Source organism: Rutilus rutilus (genome assembly GCF_951802725.1).
Source record: "Rutilus rutilus genome assembly, chromosome: 15".
Classification (NCBI taxonomy): domain Eukaryota; kingdom Metazoa; phylum Chordata; class Actinopteri; order Cypriniformes; family Leuciscidae; genus Rutilus; species Rutilus rutilus.
In genome coordinates this window covers 3,999,994-4,026,479 of record NC_140220.1, presented here as the reverse complement: position 1 = coordinate 4,026,479, position 26,486 = coordinate 3,999,994, and the positions used below count along the sequence as shown (strand labels likewise).

The following is a 26,486-nucleotide window of genomic DNA, read 5'->3' as shown; positions in this document are numbered from 1 at the left end:
GCACAACATTGTTTTCACAACTTTAAAAAAAAAAAGGAAGAAAAAAAGAGAGAGAAAGATTTACCGTCTCTCCCAGTGACAGCTCCGCTGAAACACTCACAGCACCGTAATCTTTTTTAATTTGATGCAAAGGTAATATAATAATAAGTATAGTGTTATAAATGTAAAAAAAAATTATGAAAAAATTAAAATATAAAAACCGTTGCAGGCTTTACGATGCTCATGACCGTTAAACGCGTCATCACAGTCTGTGAAAATGGCGGCGCGTTCGCGATTAACGAACTACATTTCCCGCGTCTCTCCGAGGCGTGCGGCGTGACGTCAGCACGGCTGCTGTCAGTCAGACAAAGACAGTCAGTCAGTCAGTCAGGGCGAGTCTTCCTCACAACATCACATAAAATATCATCTTCATCACCTGACAGAGCGCATTAAATGATCTGCTGCGCTGAGATATTGTGTATTTTCCTCATTACAGGTAAGAAACGGGATCTTATGCCTGAGGACAGTCAGTTTTGTGCTGGCTCGTGCTAAGCTAACTAGCCGCCTGGATAATTTAGTTCGTTTTGTTTATCTTGTTAACAACGCGCCTCGTGGTTTAATTTTAATCGGCATATGCATGTAGCTTAAATCGAGATAGGCTTGTTTACCTGTCTAGATAGTTTATAAAGTAATATAATCGCCAATTAATTAGTTATTTTGCCAGTTTTCCCAGTGTGAAAGTGCTGAACTCATGTATTTATGTATGCATATTCTTCATATGTACTATTGAATATTCATAAACAATCATGCGAATAGCCCATTGAGATTTATATATTTATACGTGCTGTTATTTAAAACCCTTGTGGTGTTTCTTTGCAGAGGTCAGGACACAAATGAGTCATGCAAAACTTGTTGTTTATATAGTTTGAAATACCCCATTTGAGTTACTTTATAAGCGCATGTTTAATAAGATATATTTCGTGTGCACGCTGGCTGTCTTTTTCTAATGCTGGATAAGCAGTTATTTTTCATGCATAGAGACGAAGGGCGTAGATCTGTGCATTTATCACAATCATATGACATGCATTTAGACAATATTCCTATTTTAAATGGGCTTTCTAATGCAATGCACAGATTTAAATGAACGTGATTTGTCAATAATCCTCATTGATCATGAGTTTGCTGCATGGAGTTGTTCTGATCTGCATTCATAACTTCAGTTTCCAGTGTCTGTCTGAGGATATGAGGAGCGTATAGAGAGATGCATGGAAAAAGAGAGGGATACATCCTTTTGCATGCTAAAATTGATCAAAACTCCAGGTTTTATACTCTGGAGGTCATTTGCAAACACTAAGCAAGTAAGTAAGCAGTTAAAATTAATGTGTTCCCTTTGACAGTGTATATTAACTTGTGATGTTTTAGGTATTGCAGGGTTTAAAGGTTAGATTTACATGTTTTAAGTCTGTAAGCGTGCCAAACCATAACTCTCAAACTAGTTGCTGAAATGAATAATTATTTACACACAGTTTACTATAATATACTCCTATTTGTTGTTCGATTTTGGAACATGGCTGATGTTGATCTGTTGTCAGAACAAACAAATATGTTTTTATAGTGCAAAAACGCACACATTTTCCACCCTGCAGAATTGTGTTGCATTAAGTGAAAAGAATAAGGGCGCATGGATTCTCATGTGGGTTATTATTTAAAGCTTTCAGTGAACTCCTTTGACTTGTGAGCAAGTGCTCACCTTTCTGTGGTGGAGTTTGAGAGGGATTGACACATGGCGGTCATGGGAACACTGGTGACTAGTACAGATCACTGGTCTGGATTGGTACAGATTTCTAGTCTGGTGGGCTCAGATTATCCACGGTATATGAAAACCCACATAAGAATACTGACTTTTAATACTATTTTAATTCATTGTATAACTGAATCATTTATCACTTTTAATTTCCCCTGCTTTTAGTTTGTCTTTTCTATGCAAAGCTCTATGAATTGCCATAGTGTGATTATTATAACACCTCTCTAATATGTAAAGCTTTTGAATTTTCCTTGCTTTTATGTTGTGATTTGTCTCTCTATATATAGCACTTTGAATTGCCATAGTGTATGAAATGTGCTGCTATATAAATAAACCTGCCTTGCCTGGATGCAGTCAGATGAGCTGATGCACGTGTGCATGCGGTGCAGGTCTAAAGAGCCCCGCAGTGAACGCCTGCAGTGGTTAATGCTCCAGCGCAGGGTTTACGCGTTTGAGAGCGCCACACGAGCACTAATGCAGCAGGGCGTATGGGTGAAACCCCCTGTCAGAGAAGGATCGCATGCATGACACACACTGGAACGCCGTATCGCTTTCATTTTGCACACACAATTTCTGTCTCAGTCAAAGCCTCACAGCGATGTATTTTTAGAAACCCGCCACGTTCCTATCTCAGACTTTTATAAGGATCATCTGAGATCTAAGTGGAAGCAATTATGCAGTACAAGAGCTCACTGAGCCTTTTTTTTTTATTTTTAGCGGCAAGTGCTTTGGCTCCAGCTGTGCAAGGTTAACGGTTAACCTGTGCAAATATAGTAGGTCTGGAATAATGCCACATCGGTGAGGAATTTCACAGCAAACCAGCAGCGCAACTGGGATTGGTTAAGTTATAGGAGTTACTAAGTTGCCACAAGGGCTCTGGGTCACCAGTTTGTTTTTAACCTTTCCATCCATTTTTTCTGGGAACTGTAGCATGAAGATAAAATAAAGTAGTCACGCATCTCTATTATTATTATTGCTCGTGTTACTTGGCAGATGATAAAATAGCAAAAAAAATTAATAGTTTTAACATGCAGTTTATGTTCAGCATAAGTGAGAGCATGGTTAAAATGTAACCTGTAACCTGGTTGGCTAGTCATCTATTATTACTGCCTGGTATTAATATACCCATGATTAACTATTAGCTTAATATAAAACCATGCGCTCTAGATTAGGAGGTTAAACAAAACATGCTCCATATTTGCATTCTGCGCTTTAATCTGGAGTTACATAAACTCCGTACTCATCCGTCATTGGGTGGTATGGTTTCCTTGACAACAGCGACAGTAATTGCTCGTGCTTGCTGATGAAAGCCGTCTTGGATAAACAGAATTTTAAGTAGGTCAGATGAATCCTGCTTTTATCATCATAACTCGACTGCCGTGAGATGGCGGAACGCTTGAAATTAAAATGAATTTGTCTTAAGATCTAAGTGAGTTGTGGGCTTTGTTCAGAATAGCGTATACTTCCTGTTATTCTAGAAAGAAAATATGCAGTAGAAAGTCTGTGGTTCACAGTAAGAAAACCAAAACACTTGATTAAAAAAAATAACAAAAACTCGCAATGCATTCGACCTTCTGTTTCTAACGTTGTGAAACAAGTGACTCTGTTAACTCAGCTGGTACCTTGTTCAATAAGTACAATTCAGTAATTGAGTGAGTCGTTTGCATTGATTCATATCATTTAAACAGTAACTAATGCCTTTAAAGAGTCATTTGTGAATGTTTTATTAAAGAGATCCAGTGTCTAAAAGTCCTTTCTTTAAGGTTCAGCAAAGATGCTCTTAAAGAGTCCTCGTGATGACGGCAATTCGATTTAAAAATAGTTTTTATACTTATTAAGTAATGAATTTTATATAATAATAGCATTGTTTCTTCTTTTAGGTTTAGTTTCAACATCATACATTATTTTTTTACTTCTAAACAACTCATTTGAATGTGACGAGCAAAATATTTATTGTTGCATACTGTTCACTTTGCTTTTTTAGTGCACCATATCATTTTTTTTTTTGGGACCAATATGGATTTTAAGTAGCAAATGTATTTTCAATAATAATAATAATACATAAATATGTCCTATTTATTATTGTTTATGAAGTTAAAATAATAAAATAAAATAATTATTTTAATTACCTAGAGATTGGCATGGTTTTTTTTCAGTTAGCCTAATAGCTAGTTTGATTTGCATTGAGAGATGATCTTATGGAAAGTACTCCATGCCAATCTCTAGGTATGGTGAAGGCTATGTGATGATGTGGGGCTATTTTAATTCCAAAGGCCAAGGGAACTTTATCAGGATGCATAGTATCCTGGATCCATGAAGTAACTGGCCTTTAAAAATAAAAATCTGCCTGCCTCTATGGGAATTTAACATAGGGGTGTCCAAACTTATGCACCCTGTATTTTAAGGAAGAACATTTATTTATTTACGATACATTATTCATTCACAAAGAAAATTGGTGTCCTTAAAGGTTGGATTTTTCCTCATTTTTTAAATTAAGGCATTAAGTTCAATTTCCAAAAGATGATTTTTTTATTCCTCTTTTTAGTCAACTTTAGCATGGGTGTATTCACTTATGCATAGCACTGTATATCATGATATATTAAGCAATATCACACGAGTAATGAGTGCAATATCACACGAGTGCTGTTTTTGTCCCGAATAGCACGAGTGCAAATGTGATATTTATTTTAAACACAATATTGTCCGCCTTTGCTCAATTATAGGCTCAAAAATATTACCTATAAAGTCAGAGCAGAACTGTTGTTTATCATTTCATATTAATAAAAAAAAAAAACATTAAAGGCTATAGTTCACCCAAAAATGTACATTCTGTTATATACTCACCCTTGTAGACTAAAAGTTAATGTGTTATTAATTATATGTTAAAGCAAATAAAATACACTTTTTTTTTCTTCTTCTTCTTCTAAAGAAACTTATTGTAATGTCTCTTTCTCGTTTAACCCAATAATGACTTTAAATAATCTTTTGGGGGTTATTTCTGAGCCAAATTTGATGTGCAATTAATTAAATGAATCATGTAATAACTTAGATTAAACATTTAAATAGCTTGACAGCCCTAGTATTTATGTATTTTATTATTATTTTAATACATTTGCGGCCATTTTAGTTGCAGTCTGGAGTCCTGAGACGAATGAACCAGAAGCAACATCGGCTCCATTGTTTTTAATTTCTTGACTCATTGTTTGTTCAGAAAGCTTAAAGGGTTTGTTTACTTACTGGATGGCCAGTATAGGTTTAATACATCAAATAAGATTAACTTAGAAGCTAACTGGATTCCACTCACTTAATCGTGCTAATGTGTCAATATTGTTGCATAATAATATTTCTTGTACCTTTTTTTAACAATAGGGAGCATGCAGTATGTACTACTACACAGTATACAGTTCACAGACTCACAGTGTAGCTTCTGTTTGTTTCTTCTCCGATAATGTCCATTCATGCACATGTATATTGAGCTGCAAATCAGCAATAACGTTTGCTTCTGTGTCCCATCAGAATGTCTCACTACACAGATGAGCCACGCTTCACCATCGAACAGATCGACCTGCTCCAGAGACTGCGGCGCACAGGTATGACCAAACCTGAGATCGTGCACGCCCTGGACACCCTGGAGCGACTCGACCGCGAGCACGGGGACAAATTCGGCCGGCGCGGACCGTCGGACTCCAACGCCACCACCTCCAGCACTACACCCACCTCAAATAACACTAGCAGCGCCACTTTGGCAACTTCCTCCACCACTTCCACAGCGACGCAGACACAGTTCCACGGTAACTTATCACCATCGCCCAACAACAGTTATGCTACATCTCCGCCCGCCGTCTTACCATCGCCGGTGTCTCTGGTCGCCATGGTCCAGAATGGGCGGGACGCTTTGGCGGCCACACCCAATGGGAAACTATCACCCAACCGTTGCCCGGTCAACAGTGCGGCGGCAATGAGGTCGTACGGGCTGGAGGGGTCAGAGGAGGACCTGGATATAGACGACAAGGTGGAGGAGCTCATGAGGTCAGTGCGGGTCAGGGTTATTATAGTTAACCTAAACTCACAACATTAACAACATTTTCATACTGGAAATAAAATGAACGTTAACTGAAAAAAAAACTAAAAAAAACACCTTAAACCTGTTTTATGTTAGCTAATTGTCAAAGCAACATTTTCATTTAGTCTAACTTTATTTACTAAAATAACTGAAAAACTTAAATAATAACAGACTTTATATGTTTTTATATAAAAAAAAAGTTCTAAATATTTATTATTGCTTTTTTAACAATAGGGAATATACAGTGTGTTCTACACAGTATTGTTTGTATTACTAGTGTTTGACCTATATGGATTTAATAAATAATAAAAGTTCCACATAATAATACAAAACATTTTTTTAATGTATGTATTATTTATTTTTAACTACATTTGCAACCTTTTTAGTTGCAGTCTAAAGCCCTGAGATGAATGAACCAAAAAAAAAAACAAAAAAAAACCAAACTTATTTTATTTCAGCTATTTATCTACTGATATTTGTCATAATATCCACTTCAAACGTTACAACGATCATAAAACTTTCCTTAACTGGACAATAAGTAAATCCACTTCACCAGCGAATTACTCTTAAAGGAGCATTGCGTAGGTTTTTACTTAAAAAAATCTTTAAGATAGAGTTTTCATTTGTACATGTATGAGCCAACCATGATGTAATAAAAAGAATGACACCTTGACTGTCCACCACGGTTGCCTCTATCAGCCTGTAGGCTCAATTGTGTGTGGAGGAGTCGGGCCCGAATCGGCGCGAAAATTCACAAAATGTGACGTCATGCGCGTTCTCGTCTACTTGGGCTTATATCCGTACGGCACGGCAGCCATTAGTAAGCAGCGGCAATCGGTAGTGTTTTCAAATGGTGTTTTCTTACCTCAAACATTATGCTGGTGAATCTCGATGAGCCGTCAGTGGTTGCTGCGGTCGTGCTCGTACGAGCGTGTGCGCACCGAGAACGAGCATGAGACTGGCTGCAGTTCCTCTAACGGCCACTGGTGTCAGTAACTGTTAGAAATTTCAGAACCTACGCAATGCTCCTTTAATTTAAAAAGTTTAAAATATTTATTATTGCTTTTTTAACAATAGGGAATATACAGTGTGTTTAAAAAAAAGTATTGTTTGTATTACTAGTGTTTGACCTATATGGATTTTAAATAATAAATAAGAAAAGGTGCACATAATAATACAAAAATATATATTTTTAATGTATTTATTATTTATTTTTAAATATATTTGCAACCATTTTAGTTGCAGTCTAAAGCCCTGAGATGAATGAACCAAAAAAACAAACGTATTTTATTTCAGCTATTTGTCAAAGCAACAGTCTTCCGGTTTATATTTCCACAGCATGAAGGGAAGATCTTACGGATTTATGAACGAACCGCTCATTTTAACATCTCCCCGGTCTACTGATATTTGTCATAATATCCGCTTCAAACGTTACAATGATCATAAAACTTTCCTGAACTGGACAAGAAGTAAATCCACTTCACCAGCGAATTACTCTTCGACAGCGATGCCATAGAAATACAGAGCAACCGCAAAAACAGAGGTTCAGACACATAAGTTATAAAGATGGCTGCACGCTTGTTTCTCTGCCGCATAAGGGCTATACTGCAAACTGAGAAACTATAATAGGATCTCAGTGGTACTAAAATATCTCTGGTGTGGGACTGTGGGTCAAAACCACTCTGAACCTGACCTGAATTTAACACTTATCAAATAGTGATTGTGTTTACCAGGTGTAAACAGAGTCATTTTGCTCTGAGACCGTCTGCGATGAGTTTGATAATCTTCACATACGTCATGTGTGCAGGCGGGACAGCACCCTGGTGAAGGAGGAAATCAAAGCCTTTCTGGGCAACAGACGCATCTCTCAGGCTGTGGTGGCGCAGGTCACAGGTCAGTCTGTCATCACACTATTATACCAATTTGTACAAAACATGCAACAATTACAGTAATGCACATACAAAAATGGGGCTAGACATCGCACTGGAATCAACATTAAAATACACACAATTTCAGAAGAACAGCCACAAGCAATAAGGACTCATTATAAGGACACTTTCAAGTCTTGCTAATTTCAACATTCAAGCAATTTTAAGCGTTCAAGCACAAGAAGATGTGAAAGAGAACTCAACTCTTATAGATGATTTGTATAAGCGTACGCAGAAAGTCGCCTCATTACTTTTGCATTACAAGTTTTCAGAAATGTTGGTAAAATATGCAAATGATGCATTATCCGATTAAGGCGAGACACTACAGGTGAATAGGGTAAAATTTTTAACTAGCAGATATCACCATGAAACTTTCCCAGTTGATTACCTACATTAAGATGAGAAAAAAAAGTATTACAAGTTTTCTGTAATTTAATGTTTAAATATGCAAATCAGGCAATATCTAATCAAATATGCACTAATTTGCATATATTTAAAAAAACGATATCTGAGTATTGGATAAAGCCAGGTTAAAAATTATTTTTTCATTGTGTTCACATATTAGATGGGGAAAAAATTACAGAGGGATTTATGGATATCTACTTTTGTTATCCTGTAAATCAGAAAATACTGTCAATAGCCTTAAAAAAATGATTTTCGCCATGTTTTTTGGAATAAAATGTTATATAAATCAGGCTAGGAATAATATATTTACAAATCCCTCTGTAAATGTCTTCATAATATAGCTAGGTACAAGACTGGAAAGTTTGGTGTATATAGGTGCTACTGAAGTGGAGATTTCGTACTTGGAGTATGAGAGAAAGGTCATTTTGAGAAAACGGGCTTTAAAGATTTATCATCAGCCAATGAGATTGCGCATTCAGCCCTTTTACTTTCACGATTGGTTGCTGATAAAAAGGAAATGACCATATTTGGATCCGACAGGATTGTACACAAGAGAGAGAGCTTCCTAACGGTGCTTCTGATGACAGGCTGACGGCAGAGATCGCGGAGCAGCACGTTGATTAAGAACGCGAACTTTTGTTGAATTTATGAGAAATCTACAGACGCAAACAGACAAAGTGTAATAAAATAAAGACCTAAATGTGTATTTCGGACTTTTTTTCAACACAAGTCTGAAAGAAGACATGTTATTGAAGACAAATATCCCCAAATCTCAAGATTGACCAGTAAAAAAAAAAACGATGTTTTTGCCTGCCGTGTCTCGCCTTAAATATGCACTCATTTGCATAAAAAAGCCAGAACAGAAATCTGAACATTATACGAAGGGGATTTTGGATATCTCTTTTTATCAAAAATAAATAAATACTGTCATACTCATCAAAATGTTAGATTGCTGTATATCAGACAAATGATATATGAAGAAATCCCTCTGTAAAAACATTCAGAATAGAGACGCAAAAATCTACAGATTCAATCCAAGACGAAATCTACAGACGTAAATAGATAATGTAATAAAATAAACACTTATTTTGTTTCTTTCCACTAGTCTGAAAGAAGATGAAGCAAAATTATAGCCCAAAATCTTAACAATTGACCAGTGCCTGGTATTAGTATTAATTTATATTTAAATCATACAGTGGAAGTATTGAAAAAAACACAATACTTTGGTAAAAAAAAACCTTAGCATTGGCGCCTGTAGTGCGATATAATCACTCATCTTATCCAGAAGTTTATTTGCCAAGAACAGAAGTCGCACTACAAGAGGGTTTAGACTTCACAGCTCAAATAACACTTATAAAACTGATGGTTCCGATCCATGATTCTGATTGGTTGAGCCGCGTTTGAAGACTCTACAAACATACACCTGTGACCTCATTACATCAGTATTACTGTGCCACTGTATAAATAAATCGTTTTATGGACTAGCTGTTTTATAAAAGCAATAAGCCCTGTGAAGCCGTGGTTTAACGTGAACTTGGGACGGCTAAGGACAGTGTAGAGCGGAGATTGGGGCGTTTGCTTTATTTGTACAAGCGAAGTCTAAATGATTGTCTGTGGTAATTGACAGCATGTCACAGATGATGTTTTGAAACTGGAATATACTATACTATAGAATATAATATACTATATATAATGTCCTAAACAGGTGTGATGTGGCAAGAGATAAATCTGAGTTTTTGTTCCCGAAGAACCACAACTGCAACAAACGTCTAGATCGATTTATCTTGTTCCACGCAGCTTTATATTAAACACGACGTCCTGATTAACTACGATTTTGTGACTTCACAGCATTTTGCTTTTAGTGAGGACAGAACAATAATGTGCAATAGATTTAATCATAATTACTGAACAGAAATAGAATTATGAATGTTCTGTGTGAGACGAGCTGTCGTTTGGTCATTATTCTGAGCATTCTTTCATCAACCAGCGCATTAATTTGTTATTGATTTGTGATGTCTTTCTCTGTGTCAGGCATCAGTCAGAGCAGAATCTCTCACTGGCTCCTCCAGCAGGGCTCAGATCTCAGCGAACAGAAGAAGCGAGCTTTCTACCGCTGGTACCAGCTTGAGAAGACCACGCCAGGTTAACAAACTTCACTCGCTTTGAATTTACTGTAGGTTGGTAGATCCACAAAGAGAAGGTTGAATCCAAGCACAGGCTGATTTGAGGGTTTGAGGGGGGTTTTTTTGCAAGAAATTAATACTTTTATTCAGCAAGGATGCATTAAATTGATCAAAAGTGGCAGAAAAAGACATTTATAATTATAATGCTACAAAAGATTTAAATTTTAAATAAATGCTGTTCTTTTGAACTTTCCATTTAATCAAAGAATCCTGTTTTCAACAGTGATAATAATCAGAAATGTTTCTCGAGCAGCAAATCAGCATATTAGAATGATTTCTGAAGGATCATGTGACACTGAAGACTGGAGTAATGATGCTGAAAAAAAATTCAGCTTTGATCACAGGAATAAATTAAAGGGTTAGTTCACCCAAAAATTAAAATTCTGTCAGTAATTACTCACCCTCATGTTGTTCCAACCATGTAAGTCTTTCGTTCATCTTCGGAACATAAATTAAGCTATTTTTGATGAAATCTGAGCCATGTTTCACTCCTCCATAGGCTTCTATGTGACCGAAACTTGCTGGCCCAGAAAAGTTATTAAAGAGATCGTTAATATAGTCCAAGTGACTCCAGCGGCTCAATCTTAAGTATATCAAGCGACGAGAATACTTTTTGTGCGCAAAAACAAACAAAAATAACGACTTTATTCCACTATTCATTTCCTTCTCTCTGGACCTCTAGTTGGTTCGCGTAGTGTTTTTGCGCAGCGCGTCTGTGTTACACGTCACCACGTAGGCTCACTATTGGCCGACGCCGGTCATGTGTGTGATGCGTGATGACGTGCAACACAGACGCGCAGCGCAAAAACACTACGAGGCCCAGAGAGAAGGAAATGAAAAGTGGAATAAAGTCGTTATTTTTGTTTGTTTTTGCGCACAAAAAGTATTCTCGTCGCATGATAAACTTAAGATTGAGCCACTGGAGTCACTTGGACTATATTAACGATCTCTTTAATAACTTTTCTGGGCCAGCAAGTTTCGGTCACATAGAAGCCTATGGAGGAGTCAAAATTCTGTCAGATTTCATCAAAAATATCTTAATTTGTGTTCCGAAGATGAACGAAAGACTTACATGGTTGGAACAACATGAGGGTGAGTAATTACTGACAGAATTTTCATTTTTGGGTGAACTAACCCTTTAAGTTTTAAAATAGACGATATAGCAGTTTTTACTGTATTTTTGATGAAATAAATGCAGCTTTGGTGAGCAGAAGAGACTTCTTTCAGAAACATAAAAAAAAAACCCCTTACATGTCTATTTTCAGGTGCCACACTGAATATGCGACCCACGCCTGTATCTCTGGATGAGATGGAGTGGCGTCAGACTCCGCCCCCCATAAGCTCCGCCCCCGGGAGCTTTCGTCTGCGCAGAGGCAGTCGGTTCACCTGGAGGAAGGAATGTCTTGCTGTGATGGAGAGGTGAGAGAGAGAGAGAGAGAGAGAGAGAGAGAGAGAGAGAGAGAGAGAGAGAAAGGCACGTTTCCATTACAGATTTGCGCAAAACTTTTACGTTTTTTTTCTAAATGTCGACAAAAAACTATTGCGAAATGACGGCGTTTCCATTAACCGATGTTATGCGACTAAAACTTAATTTTTTCCTCTCGCGATAAGTAAAATCATTCCAAAAATCATGGCAACGGACATTGGTAGGTTTATGTACTATATCCCAGCCACTGCACTAGCCATTATTATTAATGGAAGGAGATGTGTGTGTGTGTTTTCCAAGCATTAATGGTAAGGAACGACCCTTATTATACTTGTGAGCGGCACATATGAGGAGTTTCTGGGTGTTTCTCACTCATTTCTGCTTCGAGGTCTTGATTGTGGCCTTTATTTGAGGTTTAGAATCCATTATTCCTGTAATTATTTTGTCTTATATGAATTTATTAAAGAACTCCGTCTCGTATTCTGTCCAAACACACCCTGTCATCTACGTCAGGTGACCCGTAAATGCGCAAAAAACGGTTTCCATTGCAGTTTTGCAAAATATTTCTTTTTCGAATTGCCTGAAAAACCTCCTCATGCGAGGGGAAAAACTTTTTTGCGATAAATGGGAGTTTTTGCGAAATTGACGTGTTACACTTCAATTTGCGCAATTTGAAGGGTAATGGAAACGCAGAGAGAGAGAGAGAAATGTCTGAAAAACTGTCAGTGTTAGGTCTCAGTAACACTTCAAATTAGGAATAAAATCTGACAACAGTATAATAAAATTCCCTTATTTAACTCAAATCATGCCAACAAACAGGCTGTTCCAGCAAACTATAGGCTATTTATAGTTTAGAAAGGGAAGCAGTCCGTTTGAAATAATCTGTTTTGTTCTCTCCTCAGTTATTTCAGTGATAATCAATATCCAGATGAAGCCAAACGAGAGGAGATCGCCAACGCCTGCAATGCTGTTATTCAGAAACCAGGTAGAAACGCTTGAGTGTCTGAATCTGCACAGCTGTGTTACTGTACTTCATTTGTAGTGCAACAGATAAATGTCACGGTTGCATTTTTATTATCACAATCATCTCTGACCTTTCAGTCTTGTTTTTCCTGCCTAGGAAAGAAGTTGTCTGATTTGGAAAGAGTAACGTCCTTAAAAGTCTACAACTGGTTTGCCAATCGACGCAAAGAGATCAAGAGGAGGGCCAATATTGGTAATGTGTTTTAGTTGATTTATATTAGTTTTAGCATAATTGAAATGCTATTATAGTTTTTTTTTTTTTTTTTTTTTTTATAATAATAAAAAAAGTAATTGAAAAATTTTGTAGTGTTTGTCATTTTTATCTTTTTTAAAAAAAATGTCGATATAGTTTTATTCATTTTATTTTATTTCAGTTTTATGAAAATGCGAAATATTCTTTGCCAAGTAGAAAAATAATAATAATAATTATTGTGTTTATTTTATTTCAAGTAATTTTTTATGGTTTTAGTTAACTATAATAACCCTGATTTATATGTAGTAAATACATTTGAAACAACTTAAAGGGATACTTCACCGATTAGCATTGAGCTTTGTATCAGTAGAAACCCGGTAGTATTTTCGAATGGCCGTGCTTCCCTCCCTCATGTCCCCCTGAGACGAGAGATTTCTGTATTGTGTGTCTGGATAAAAACCTCAGATGACGCAAAAATCATCATTTAGCTTCATCAGAGGCGAGAGACTCCAGCCAGTAGGAGGAGCTCGTTCCGCATGTGTTCAGCCCGCCCATAGGGGGATCTCACGATAAAACGCTGTCTTTTCAGTTTCGAGTCGACTAGTAGCCTAGCTGTATCATTTCTCCCGATACTGCCCTCTGTAACCGGTAGGCGTGGCTTGGGCCTCGTAGGGCAGCGAAGCAAGTGCATTCTGGGAGTTGTTGTCTTTCATCCACATAAGCCAAAAATACATTTTCTGGATTTCTCAGTCTAGAAGGCTCCAACTTCTAAAATAATTTCACATTTCTACTACATTAGCCGCTTTCCGACCAAGTAGTTACAGGAACTTAGTTCTAGGAACTGTCCACTTCTAAACAGTTCTAAGAATTACTCTCCCCCAAACTCGGTTTTGCTGTTTGCATTCGCACTGGCAAAGTGGCCATAGGAACTGGTTAGAGGGGTAAGGGAGTGACGCAAGCACGGCGACTTTTATTTTGACGGCGCGACGGACCTTTATTTTGGCGGCGCTGAGAACGCCAGAGCAAACAATGCTCGCATTCTCTGTGTTTATTAGTTAGCGATCTGTCTAACAGTACTGTTTAATATGTTATTAGATAGAACTGTTATAGAAAGTAGACAGTATATTAAAAAAAGGTTATTAGCCTATGCCGTGTGGTTGATGTCCAGTGTTGCTAGCTGGGCAGATAAACATAATCATGTTTGGCTTGGTCCCCTCAAAGTTGCGTTGGATTTTCTCTTCAGCATAAAGCTTTAAAGGCCCATCTATCACTGTTTTCCATGTTTGTATAGTTAGTTTCTGGAGTAAATAATCTGTGTGTTTACATTCTAGCTGTTTTAAAAATGGCGGGTGCTGGTGCTCCGCGTGCGTTCGGTCATCAGCGTACACTAACGTCACGGGTAGTTCCTATAGTGCTGGTTTAGACCCTACTCTGAAGTAGGACCTAAATTAGTTCCTCCAAATGGAGTTCCTAGAACTAAAATCGTTCCTAGTTCCTGCGGTGCGAACACGCCGACATCCGGGTACTTTAGCCAATAGTTCTAGGAACTGTGAAAAGGTTCCTTCGGTCGGAAAGCGGCTATAAATGACCCAATTTAAATACACATTCATCTTTCCAGCGGTGAAATATCCCTTTTAATTGTCTTAACGAAGAAACTTGGTCAAATTTGTCAGGAGTTTACTGGTTTCGTTTGCTGATATTCGTTTGTTGTGGTCACTTAGTGGTTTTTAAAGAGTTTCAGATGTTTCATGACAGGGTCTTTTTTCCAAGAAGCCACGATTCTGGAGAGCCACGGGATAGATGTGCAGAGTCCCGGTGGACACTCCAACAGTGACGACATCGACGCTAACGACTACAACGAACAGGTGAGAGAATCAGACGACTCGGATTCATCACCTAACACAATTGCTAGAGCTGATCTTTACTCGGATTTCATTACAGGGTTGTGATGTTACCTATTTTGAAAAGAGAAGCTTGAACAAACCTTTTGGTTACTACCGTCTGGAGCCCACCTCGCCAACACAGGTAATCACGTGAAAACATGAAGCACATCACACACACACTTTAAATAATCAAAGCTCAAGTTACATGAAAACACTCCTAAAGAAAGTCTTAAAGGTACAGAAGCAAAAACAAGCTTGTTGAATTCTAAGGGTCAGAGAGTGCGAGTAAAAAAATGGCCACAAATTAAATTAAGATTTAAAGTCGTTTTTGAAATATGCTGTTTGGAAGTTGACAACAAACGTGTAGCCAATCAGCATTAGCCTGTACATTAGATGTATGATGGTGGAGGAGAGAGAACGAGCAAGAGGGAGATTTGAACTGAAGAAAGACTGCAGAAATAGAGATGTGAGACAATACAAAAGAGAAAAGCTCAGAAGAAATCACTGGAAAATGAAGGGTTGTGTCTGGGCAAGAGCATTAATATTAGAAACGATGTCCAGCGCTGGAGAGAGCGAAGCGGGAAGGCCTGAAAACAGACGTGGGTGTTGCTTGGATTCGCTCCACATGTGAGTAACACTGGGTTTGAGTGTCATTGTGTGTCTGGAGCTGCTGTGCTGTTGGCAACTAACAACCAACTCTTGTTTGTAATTACTATTGTGTACTGTGCGTTCATTTTTTTGTGCTTCCTTGTCATTCGTTCATCATCTGCGCTTTATTTTTTGTGAAGCATTCTGCTATGATAAACAAACATCCACTCTCGGATTGCGTGCGTAATGGAGGCCAGTTAGTCTGACAACTGCTAGTGAATGCGGTGTTTAGCGCAGGGTTCGTACGGGTGCTTGAAATCCTTGAAAGTGCTTGAATTTTGATGATGTGTTTTCAAGGTTTGAAAAGTGCTTGAATTTTGGATAAAATGCTTGAAAATGCTTGAATTTGTAACTATTTCTTTCACAAGAAATATCTTTCTGACGAAATAGTTCTTTATTAAACGGAGAAAAAAATGTAGCCCTTCAGAATCAGATACATATTAATTTGCGTTACGCTGGCCAGAGCAAAAGTAGGCAGAGTTTTCATTTTGATTTCCGCGGTTGTTTGGATGCACCGTTTTTATTGGCCACGCAGCGGCAACAGTTGAAGTATTTTAAACTTTGACCGCGGCGTGCGCGCGAGCTCGCTGAGCTCCGCTTTGGTCCGAGTCGCGCGGCGCAAGCCATTGAAATATATCGGTTTCATTTCATAGCGCAGCGCGGTCCGCGTCCTCTCTGAAAGGGCCGTTAGTGACAGAATACTTGGTGTGATAATGTAAGTATTACATGTCCGTTATGTCGCGTTCATTTGCAGTTTGCATATGCAGTGAACATTGCCAAAATTACAGAAGTGTAACGTGCAACCTGCAAACGTTAGCCCAGTGCATAACAACAGTCGTTGATTGCTGAACTGAAATCAGTCAGTGTCATAAGTAGTATACTGTTACTGTAAGGTTTAGGATGGCCCTATGCAATATTTGCACTGCTCTATTCCAGTAAATGTATTGGCTAACGTTATTGGCAATGAAATACATTTATCAGGCAGGTTCCTGTGCACTCAGATATTGTTCAAACCTTGTCTATATCAAGAATGTGTCCCAAAACGGGAAGGCCTGTCAAATATTTCTGTTCAAATCCTAAGTCTTCATATTTGAAATTATTTCAGTTTTACAGCCTATAAATCACATTATCTGGTAAGCAATGTTTGGACATTAATATAATGAAAAGTATATTAATCATATGCTTTAGGCTATATACTTAGTGATACATTTTGAAGAATAAAACTTGTGATTGGCTTAAATATTAGGGCTGCACAATATATAAAAATATTGCAACTGTATATATTACAATATGCATAATTGCATATCGCAACGGCTTGCAATAACTGGGATCATGAACAAAATACAAAAAATCACTCACTGGTTTTGGCTGACTTTTGTAGCTTTAATAAGAATCAGTATATAAGCAGTGTTTATTTTTACATTTATTTGATTAATCAGTTTCTGTTGTTAAATAAACCTAATGTAGGATAACCTGAACCCCCTAAACCCCAGTGATGTTAAAATAACAGTTCTTATGCTACAGTAAAACACTGATGTCCACTGTCTTGAAATTGTAGGGATATTTTCTTATCACAAAAAGAATGTGAAACATGTATGTGTAGGTTATATCATTTTAAAGATATTTTAAAGATAATTTAAGTTAATTTGACAGACACACTTTAAGCATTATTGTATTGCATATTGAATATTGCATTATTTAATGAGTTATTGCATATCTAATTTTTCTTCAATATTGTGCAGCCCTCTGCTATTATGAAACATTTGGCTGTTTATCTCTTTTGATGTGATAAAAACACTAAATAATAATTTTAACTATGTATTGGTATGTAATTTACGGTAGTGTAAGGTGCTGGAAAAAGCTTTAAAATGGACCTGGAAAGTGCTTGAAAAGTGCTTGAATTTGACCTTGGAAAAAGTGTACGAACCCTGTTAGCGTCATTGTTAGTGCACTCGACTCACTCGCAGGGGATCGGGGTTCGAGACCGACTCGGAGCAGGGCTGTTAGGATTGGAGTGTGAGTTTTAGAGGCGGAGCAATGAAGGGGTGTGTTTGTTTGGGTTGATTTCAAACATTAACATTGGCCAACAGCATATTTCAAAAACGACTTACCCCCACCTTTAAAGGGATGGTTCGGAGTAGATTCAACCTAGGGTCCTTTGCACCATGACCTCGAGCCAAACACCCTTGTCACCCTTGTCTAGAAGCCTTTTGTCTCTTGGTCGAACATTATTAAAGTTAGAGCTTATTTAGAGACATCAGCCGAATGGCTTAGTGCAGGCGCTAATGGATCCAAGGCTGTATCTGGTAAATTACTCCACTAATAATGCCCAGAATGGCACCAAACTTCTACAGTAGTACAAATAGGTTCTGTACTCATAAAACGAGTCATTGGACAGTTTGTAAGTACATCAGGAGTTTATTTAAATAACACTTGCCTGATGGCTAATGCTACCGCTAACCCGGACGTCAACGTCACTTCCGTGATTTGGGAAAAGCCCATTTTGCAACAACACTAAGTTGTCAACACTTCGGAAAAAATAATATAAATTCACTAGCTTTTCCCTTACACTTGTGAGTTTTGCAAAGGACTTTTACGGGCTTTTTCCAAACCACTGAAGTGACCACGACGTCCGGGTTAGCGGTAGCATTAGCCATCAGGCAAGTGTTATTTAAATAAACTCCTGATGTACTTACAAACTTTCCAATGCCTCGTTTTATGAGTACAGAACCTATTTGTACTACTGTAGAAGTTTGGTGCCATTCTGGGCATTATTAGTGGGGTAAATTACGAGATACAACCATTAGCGCCTGCACTAAGCCATCCGGCTGATATCTCTAAATAAGCTCTAACTTTAATAATGTTCGACCAAGGGAAAAAAGGCTTCTGGGGGGAGGGTGTTTGGCTCGAGGTCATGGTGCAAAGGACCCTAGGTTGAATTTACTCCGAACCATCCCTTTAACATACATTTATGGGGCTAAAAATAAATCCATAAATCTATCCATCCACCGATGAGTCAAAACATTATGACCACCTGCCTAATACGCTGTTGGTCCTCCATGTGCTGCTAAAACAGCTCCGTCCCGCCCAGGCATTAACTCTACAAGAGCCTGAAGGTGTCCTGTGGTCTCTGGCACCGAGGCTTTAGCAGCAGATCCTTCAAGTCCTGTAGTTTGAGGTGGAGCCGCTGTGGACTGAACTTATTGGTCACAGATGCTGAACTGGATTAAGATCTGGAGAATTTGGAGGCCAGAGCAACACCTTGAACTCTTCATCATGTTCCTCAAACCCTTCCTGAACAATGTGTGCAGTGTGATAGTGTGCTTTATCCTACTGAAAGAGGCCACTTCCACCAGACAACACCATTATTGACGCGGGAGCGACACACAACCTTGCCGTTTCAGAGATAATCTGACTCGGTCGCCTTGCCATAACAATCTGGCCCTTGTCAAAGTCTCTCAGATCTTTATTCCTGCCCATTTCTCCTGCATCCGACACAGTGATTACAGGAACTGATTGTTTACTTTCCAATCTAATCTATCCGGACCTTAATATGTGGCCTTGTTAGGGAGATGATCAACAATATTCGCTTCACCTTGACTGGTCATAATGTTTTGGCTCATCGCTGTATAATAATATGTAAACATTTATAATATGTGACCCTGGATCACAAAACCAGTCACACGGGTATATTTGTGGCAATAGCCAACAATACATTATATGGGTCAAAATTATCGATTTTTCTTTTATGTCAGAAATCATTAGGATATTAAGTAAAGATCATGTTCCTTGAAGATATTTAGTAAATTTCCTACTGTAAATATATAAAACATTTATTTTTGTGAGTGAATGCAGCACAATCAAGAACATAGATGGATAAAGGCGATTTTCTCAATGTTTCGATTTTTTTTGCACCCTCAGATTCCAGATTTACAAATAGTTGTATCTCGGCCAAATATTATCCTATCCTAACAAACCACACATCAGTGGAAAGCTTATTTATAAAAAAAATTATCCATGTGACTGGTTTTGTGGTCCAGGGTCACATATTACAAATTACATACAGTAGATATAATTTTGACCAATGCAAGTGCTAATCAGTATTATATACCAATATATTGTAAAAAAAAAAAAAAAAAAAAAAAAGTTACAATGAAATGTAGTATTTTGTTTGTAAAGGAAAATGTGTTATTTACATTTTAGCCTACTATAAAATTATTGGTAATGTGTTTTAGTTGATTTAGATTAGTTTTAGCATAATTGAAATGCTATTATAGTTTTTTTTTTTTTATATATATATATATATAATAATAATAATAATAAATGAAAAATAGATTTTTTTTTTTGTGTCATTTTGATCTTTTTTTTAAATGTCGATATAGTTTTATTCATTTTATTTTATTTTAGTTTCATGAAAATGAGAAATGTTTCTTTGCCAAGTAGAAATAATAAATGCAAAAAATAATAATAACAATTTTGTTTATTTTATTTCAAGTAATGGATTTTTTTATATGGTTTTTATGGTTATAAAAAAAACAAAAAAAAACATTTAGTATTTTTGTAACCTGATATTGAACGTTTCACTGCCGCAGTTGCTAATTCACATACTTGTCTCTTTAAGGATGACGCCGGCAATCACGCAGACCACCAGGACCCCATCTCTCTCGCCGTGGAGATGGCAGCTGTCAATCACAGCATCCTCGCCCTGTCCCGTCCGGGAGCCGTGGCCAGTGAAATCAAAACAGAGGCACTGGATGATGACTGAGCAAGACTGCAGGACGACGAGAATCAACGTGTGGATGTTCGCAGACGTGTTCATGGGGCAACGACCAAATCAGCGCTCTGTCTCAAGCTTTTAGATTCTAATATCGCCTGCCATCAACACTCCTGCTGAACCACTAAACAAACCCAGAGTAAACGACAAGTGGAAGGTTGTTCCTACGGCCTTCCCCGAACCCTTGCAGAGAAGCTGACCCAAACCTCATACCTCATTCCAGTAACTCGTCTAATGTTCGTGTGCTTCCCTGTCTCTGTGCTCCAGTAACTCTCATCGCCTCGCTCTCACGGATAAGCTCAAGGCAGATCGCTCAGGAGAGAGGTGAGTCTGATAGCAAAAAGACGTTTTCAAACGGCAAAGCTGTACTTGATTTCCGCTCTGGATCCATGACGAACTCTTCCAGTCCCACTACAGATGCTCTCAGCTAACTGCTTTAATGTTTCTACTTTCCTTTCCTAATGCCGTTTCATCAAACAGCAATTGGGTGAATCTCATGAAAACGGTCAAGAACACATTTCACCACAAATGGACAGAATAGACACAGTTTTGAGGACCGCTAAGATTGGTTTTAGCATATTTTAAAGCAAAATATCATTACTGTAATGCGGGGTGAAAATATACTTTTATGGCATTTTTCCTACTTTTTAAATGCAGATTTAAAATAAATTTAAATAAACCACAATTTTGAGGGATAATGTGCATAACTGGCATAAAAATACCTTTTGAAAATTTTTTTTTTTTTTGAGATTCACCCAAATGCATTAGAATGAACTTGTATGTGCAACGGGGGAAAAACTGAATTTTAATCATCGTGAAACTTGAAAGAAATGGTTAAATAACCGCCAAAGCGCGCAAAGTTATTCTGTGCAAAAGCTCAAGTCTCCCAGACTCTAAATGAACCCGCAAAGAGAGACTTCAGTCGGCAGACCGCTAAGCTTCCGTTATTGTCCAGCATTACCCACAGTCAATTAGCATTACAGCATTATTCTTATGTTTGTATTTATTTAACGTTTATGTTTTTATTTACGTGCAAAAGAGTCGAGACCGAAGCATCTGTTCTCATTGTGTTTAGATATTTAGATCTAAAGATGTCAACGTGAAATATCATTCCTCTAAAATGTTGGCTCAAGGTGACGGCAGTCAGAGCTCTAGTGCATAAATGACGCTACGCTTTATTATTATTATTATTATTATTATTATTGTGAAATGACATCAGAATTTCACAGTGTTCAAGAGAGACTGACTAATAAATGTTTCCTCTGCTGCCACGGAGATTCTGAGAGTCTGAACTCTCATCTAACATAAGCTTGGTTCCAAAATGTAGATTAATGTATTCAGAAAAGGTTCTAAAAGAACTTTATTCACTCGCTGGGCTTCATTTATTTTATAAAAAAAACAAAAAAAAAAACGAGCAGAACAAATAATTGCCAGAACCATTATTGCGTAAATGATCTCAAACTTGCAGCGATGTTTTTTTTTTTTAAGTCATTCTTTCTTACATAAATGTAGTAGCGGCTCTAACTTTAGGTAGGGCAGATTCTGGGTCTTAGCGCTAGTTTATGATAAACATTTTGTACGCTTTATATTCTAATCGCTGAACACGTCAGAAACACTTCTTGCAGAATTGTAATGGTATTCAGCTTAGGTTGGCGCTCTAATGATGACTGAAAGACATAGAATGTCATCTTAGAATTGCCTTAATGTAGTATTTATTACCTCAGAATACACGAGTTGTGTAGGACTTCCAGCGAGGAACACACATGTCTATTCTCAGAACAAACACAACAGAACTACTGTATAGAAAAGCTATTCACATGACTGTTTAAATGATTTATACTTTCATTAGTCTGATATGCTACTCCACATAAGAACAACAGACATGCCCCAACTAGTTACTGACCCGATGCAGACACATATCTGAAGCGACTGATATCATCTGGTTATGGAGCAAGGTTTATGTAGGGTCACGTGAAAATAAGCGGGGCAGTTTGAAACCTGCCTCAATTGAGAGGCGCGCTGCAGTTCCATTTCTCACCACAGATTTACATTGGGGAAACTGTGGGGGCGCTGTTGAGGCTCTGAGACCGGCTGCCCTGCTTAGTATCATAAATACATGCGCTACACTTTAATATAGAGACAGAGCGCAACGCATCATAATCTGAAGACCACGCCCACTGGGGGGGGGAGAACAATCCAACTGTCTCCATTGACTTTGCATTGCGAGAGGCTGCCTCCTTGTCATTTCTTGCTTCTAACAAAAGACAGAATAATGCCTAAAAGCTGCTGTGTGACAAGGTGTACAGCAAACAAGCTAAGAAACCCAGAAATAAGTTTTCATAAGCTGTCGACCCCAAAAAACGAGCGTTTGAGGACATAAAAGTGGATACAGGCTGGAACGAATGGGTAAATTGTGGGATCCTGACACTCAGTATGCACTAAAAATACACTACGTGTGCAGTAAGTGAAACATTTGGTCAATGGTGAGTCAAATATCCAAATGTCAGTGTTATATATTATATTTCTGTAAGATAAACTATCCTGTGTTGCCGATAACGGTCTCCTCCAGCGGGCGTACGTTAGTTCTCAGAGTAACGAGATGTCCTGAACATGTTTATGTCCTAAACACTCGTTTTTTTGGGGTCGAGAGCCAATAAAAACGTATTTCTGTTTTTTTTTTAGCTTGTTTGCTGTACACCTTGTCACACAGCAGCTTTTAGGCATTATTCTGTCTTTTGTTAGAAGCAAGAAATGACAAGAAGGCAGCCTCTCGCAATGCAAAGTCAATGGAGACGGTTGGATTGTCCCCCCCCCCCCCCCCCGGTGTGGGCGTCTGTCTCTATATCCTGCTCACTTTACGACTTAAAATAGTCTAGAAATATATTTGTTGCAGAATGCTGAACACATTTACAATTTATTGTTAATTCAGTGTATAGAGGTCCATGTTTGGATGAATATTTCGGTGCCGCGGCTGCATAAATAAACTCTAAACGGCGATTACGCAAGAATGATTTTGGCCGAAATTCGTTCTGCTCGTGACACGAATGAGGCCCTGATTTTATGTATCCTTCCTCTATCTTCCCGTGTACAATTGTTCAATTGATATTTACGAAATGTCAATTTTTGTTGAATATTAATTCAAGATTCTTTTTATTTGATTTTTGTCTTATGTTCAGAGCAGTCTCCTGAAGCGTGTCTGATTCAGATGAAGCACCCCCTTCACTTACGGTTTTATTTGTTGCATTTGAACATTGCAGCGATACACAAACAAATAGTCTTTCTATTGCTGTAATGTTTAAATGACCATTTACAGTTGTATTTATAGAGAACAAGAAAGAAAAAACTGAAAAGGATGTAAACTTCCTTGTTCGTGGTTGTGTGTGTCATCAGAGCCTCTTGAAACTTTAAACACATGATAAAATGTGCCAAACTGCAGTATGACGTCAAGTATTGACGTTTCCATTATCTCACAGTGACATACTACGAATGACTCGTTCGCTCGTCTCAAGTGTTTGATTCCAGAGCGACGGACGGTTTTATTCTGTGAACCCATAACGTTACCCTGCTGGTTTAAAGGGGGTGCTTTCCATTTAGTTCTTCAGAGTGCATTTTCATACGTCTATAAACGGCTTATAAAAGCAACTATATAAATAAGCAGAATACAGTAACTATGAATTGAAAGATTGTTTGAATCAAATAATTCTATGATTTCAAAAGCATTCTGTTCTGAATCATCTGTATCTCCATTTAAGAATTTAGTGCCTTTTTTGGACAGTAGACTGTTCTGTAAGTATACTATAGTATATATATATGAACTTTTTGTACAGTTTCTTTGTTTAAAATGACTTTTTTTAAAACTTGTGTTTATTTTAGTACTTTATCTTCTGGGAAATAAAGGTATATTGATGATCAAGCATGTGATTTTATTCTTTCATGACTGTGTTTTAAGAGTTTAAAGTGTGTGTGTGTGTGTGTGTGTGTGTGTGTGTGTGTGTGTATGTGTGTATGTATGTATATATGTATATATATATATATATATAAAATCACCATTTCATGCAGAAATTTATAAGGCGGCATGATAATAAAATAAGTTTATTACTCTCACCGTTGAAATATAAAATCCTCAACATTATTATTTTTGTCATTACGTTGATCTGCAAAATAAATTAAATAACAATCTGATGATAAATTACTCATTCAAAAAGAAAATAATAATAATAGAAAGGTACCAGACCAAAGAAAGAAATACATAACTAATTCACCATAATAACACTAAAAACAATCATTTATGAATAAAACTGTGGCACTTTTAATCTCCACAGGTGAAATCCTCTCACCTCCATATATATACTGTAAAATTATGAATTGAAACGCTCAGTGAATCCACCAGTATCCTTATTTTTCCAGGTATCCAAGCACATACTCCCTGACACTGGGTCCAGATAAACAGGGCACTTTGTTATATTAAAAAAACATTTTTAAAAATTATTATAATACCAAAAATACTGCTTATAGAGGCTGGAAATACACCTCAAAACATGGGCCAGGCACTAAGTAGTGTACAGTAGGTATGCATATTAGTACATCACATTGCAGGTCCATCAGTGTAGTGTTTCGGTGTCGTACCAGTACTGTTGCTGACCCAGAAAGTCCTCAGTACACGGACATCAACAAGGATGCGTTGTCCTCAGCTAACCCAAGATTTCCTGTTCTCCCCCTTGCGTGCTCCAGCCTCTCCTTTGGCCATCGCTGTAAGGGCTGCCAAGTTGGGACTAGATCCCGAGAGGTTCTGCTTGCGTTTCTGCCTCGACCTTTTAGCGGTGCCCGTTGCTTTCGTGACCCGATCCGCTCTCACGAGAACGCCGTAACCAGGGTTGCAGTGGAAGTATTGGCGACCGCCGACCGAACCGTCGTTTTTACCTAGGAATGAAGAGCATACATATTTGGTGGTGCATACGAGAGGAGAACATTTGCTAAATTAAACCGCAAAGCAGCAATGAAACGGCCAAGCACAAAGAAGGCACGATAAATCATGCATGGGAGCATCAGACCACCTGCAAAAATGACCGTTCGCAAAGACCCGCCCCCTTTCGTTACTGTTGCTATGTCCGACAAGCCACCATGTTCTCACAATACATCGTAGAGGAGAGGACGCTGACAGACAATACAGACCAGGTTACTTTTGATATGAAACAAAGTCTCCACTTTCAAATTTGGTCTTTAAAAAAAGAAAAGAAATGTAAACAATAAATACAGTTTTGTGGCTCTTTAATGTGTCTGACAGATCGCTAGAGCCTCAGTTAAAGCTGCTCGTGAACCGATCATCTCTTGCTTCTAGTTAATTTATAGCATCAAATAAACATGAATGAACACAAGGAGGAATGTTGTTTTAAGCGCGGAAAGACGTCAGTACAATCAAATCCAACAAATGTTTGCATGTAAACATTTCATTTGCGTGCTGATGGGCTTATCCACTGAAATCATGTCAAACTGCTCCTGGTTACTGGACTAAGTTATCTTTCGAGTCTTATTTCACTGATACTGTCAAATACACACAAGGTTTACATAAACACAGTAGGTTATGTCTAAAGTAAAAGCAAACATTTGAGAGAAAATCGGGTGCCGGTCTTAAAGTGACAGTAGCCTAATAGTAAACGTGCTGCCGCTTGTCCTTAAAGGGATAGTTCACCCAAAAAATAAATTCTGTCCTTATTACTCACTCTAATGTTGTTACAACCCTGTATTAATTTCCCAAAAATAAATAAATAAATAAACAGAGATAATCACTCACTGCTCTGATAACTTTAATAGTAGCTTTAGCTTTAGCAATGTATCATTTATACAGTGAAGTCTATGTAGTGTTTTACTTTTTATATTTATTCATTTAATTTATTTCTAGAATGCTTCTGTTAAATACACCTACTGTAGCTGAAAAAATAAAGCACTGTTTATTTCATTTGTATATTATATGTTGTGTATGTTATGTGTATCTTTGTCATTGTTTTCTTTGTTATTAAAAGATAAGATCAAAGTTTTTTATCTTCGCCACGTTGGCCTAAATGTCTGCCATTCTTTATTTCGTATTTTTTTTTACCTTGCAAGGCTTTGTTTTTAAAACAGGGACATTACTGTGGCTGTAATGCTGAGTCACTTGCAAACCAGTAAAACCAACATGGA

The 26,486-nt window shown here is 37.7% G+C and overlaps 2 protein-coding genes across 8 annotated transcripts in view; one reads left to right on the top strand and one right to left on the bottom strand.

Moving 5' to 3' along the window:
• Positions 1–323: 323 nt before the first annotated feature.
• hmbox1b (homeobox containing 1 b) lies at positions 324–21,699 on the top strand. Of its 4 annotated transcripts, none has more exons than XM_084431780.1 (10): positions 324–475; positions 5,300–5,812; positions 7,654–7,739; positions 10,211–10,321; positions 11,628–11,781; positions 12,691–12,773; positions 12,909–13,004; positions 14,778–14,869; positions 14,946–15,029; positions 20,157–21,699. In XM_084431780.1, exons 2-10 carry the CDS (start codon positions 5,301–5,303, stop codon positions 20,298–20,300), a joined length of 1,362 nt encoding a protein of 453 aa, XP_084287906.1. In that variant the 5' UTR covers positions 324–475; position 5,300; the 3' UTR covers positions 20,301–21,699. The 4 variants fall into 4 exon arrangements, with proteins under 4 accessions (XP_084287906.1, XP_084287905.1, XP_084287903.1 ...); XM_084431779.1 differs by having other exon boundaries at positions 14,775–14,869; XM_084431777.1 differs by having other exon boundaries at positions 14,760–14,869.
• A 2,686-nt stretch (positions 21,700–24,385) lies between these two features.
• kif13bb (kinesin family member 13Bb) overlaps positions 24,386–26,486 on the bottom strand; it is a 44,610-nt gene continuing 42,509 nt past the window's right edge. For all 4 annotated transcript variants that reach the window (XM_084431838.1, XM_084431840.1, XM_084431839.1 and 1 more), the window contains one exon: positions 24,386–25,229. In XM_084431838.1, coding sequence (XP_084287964.1) covers positions 24,997–25,229 — 233 coding nt within the window. In that variant the 3' untranslated portion in view covers positions 24,386–24,996. The remainder of the gene's footprint in view (positions 25,230–26,486) is intronic.

Bases quoted from the DNA above. Each gene is read 5' to 3' on its own strand.
- hmbox1b (XM_084431777.1), top strand. From the start codon at position 5,301: ATGTCTCACTACACAGATGAGCCACGCTTCACCATCGAACAGATCGAC. The intron at 11,782-12,690 runs GTGAGAGAGAGA...TTCTCTCCTCAG, and splicing joins TGTCTTGCTGTGATGGAGAG to TTATTTCAGTGATAATCAAT. The intron at 13,005-14,759 runs GTAATGTGTTTT...GTTTCATGACAG, and splicing joins CAAGAGGAGGGCCAATATTG to GGTCTTTTTTCCAAGAAGCC.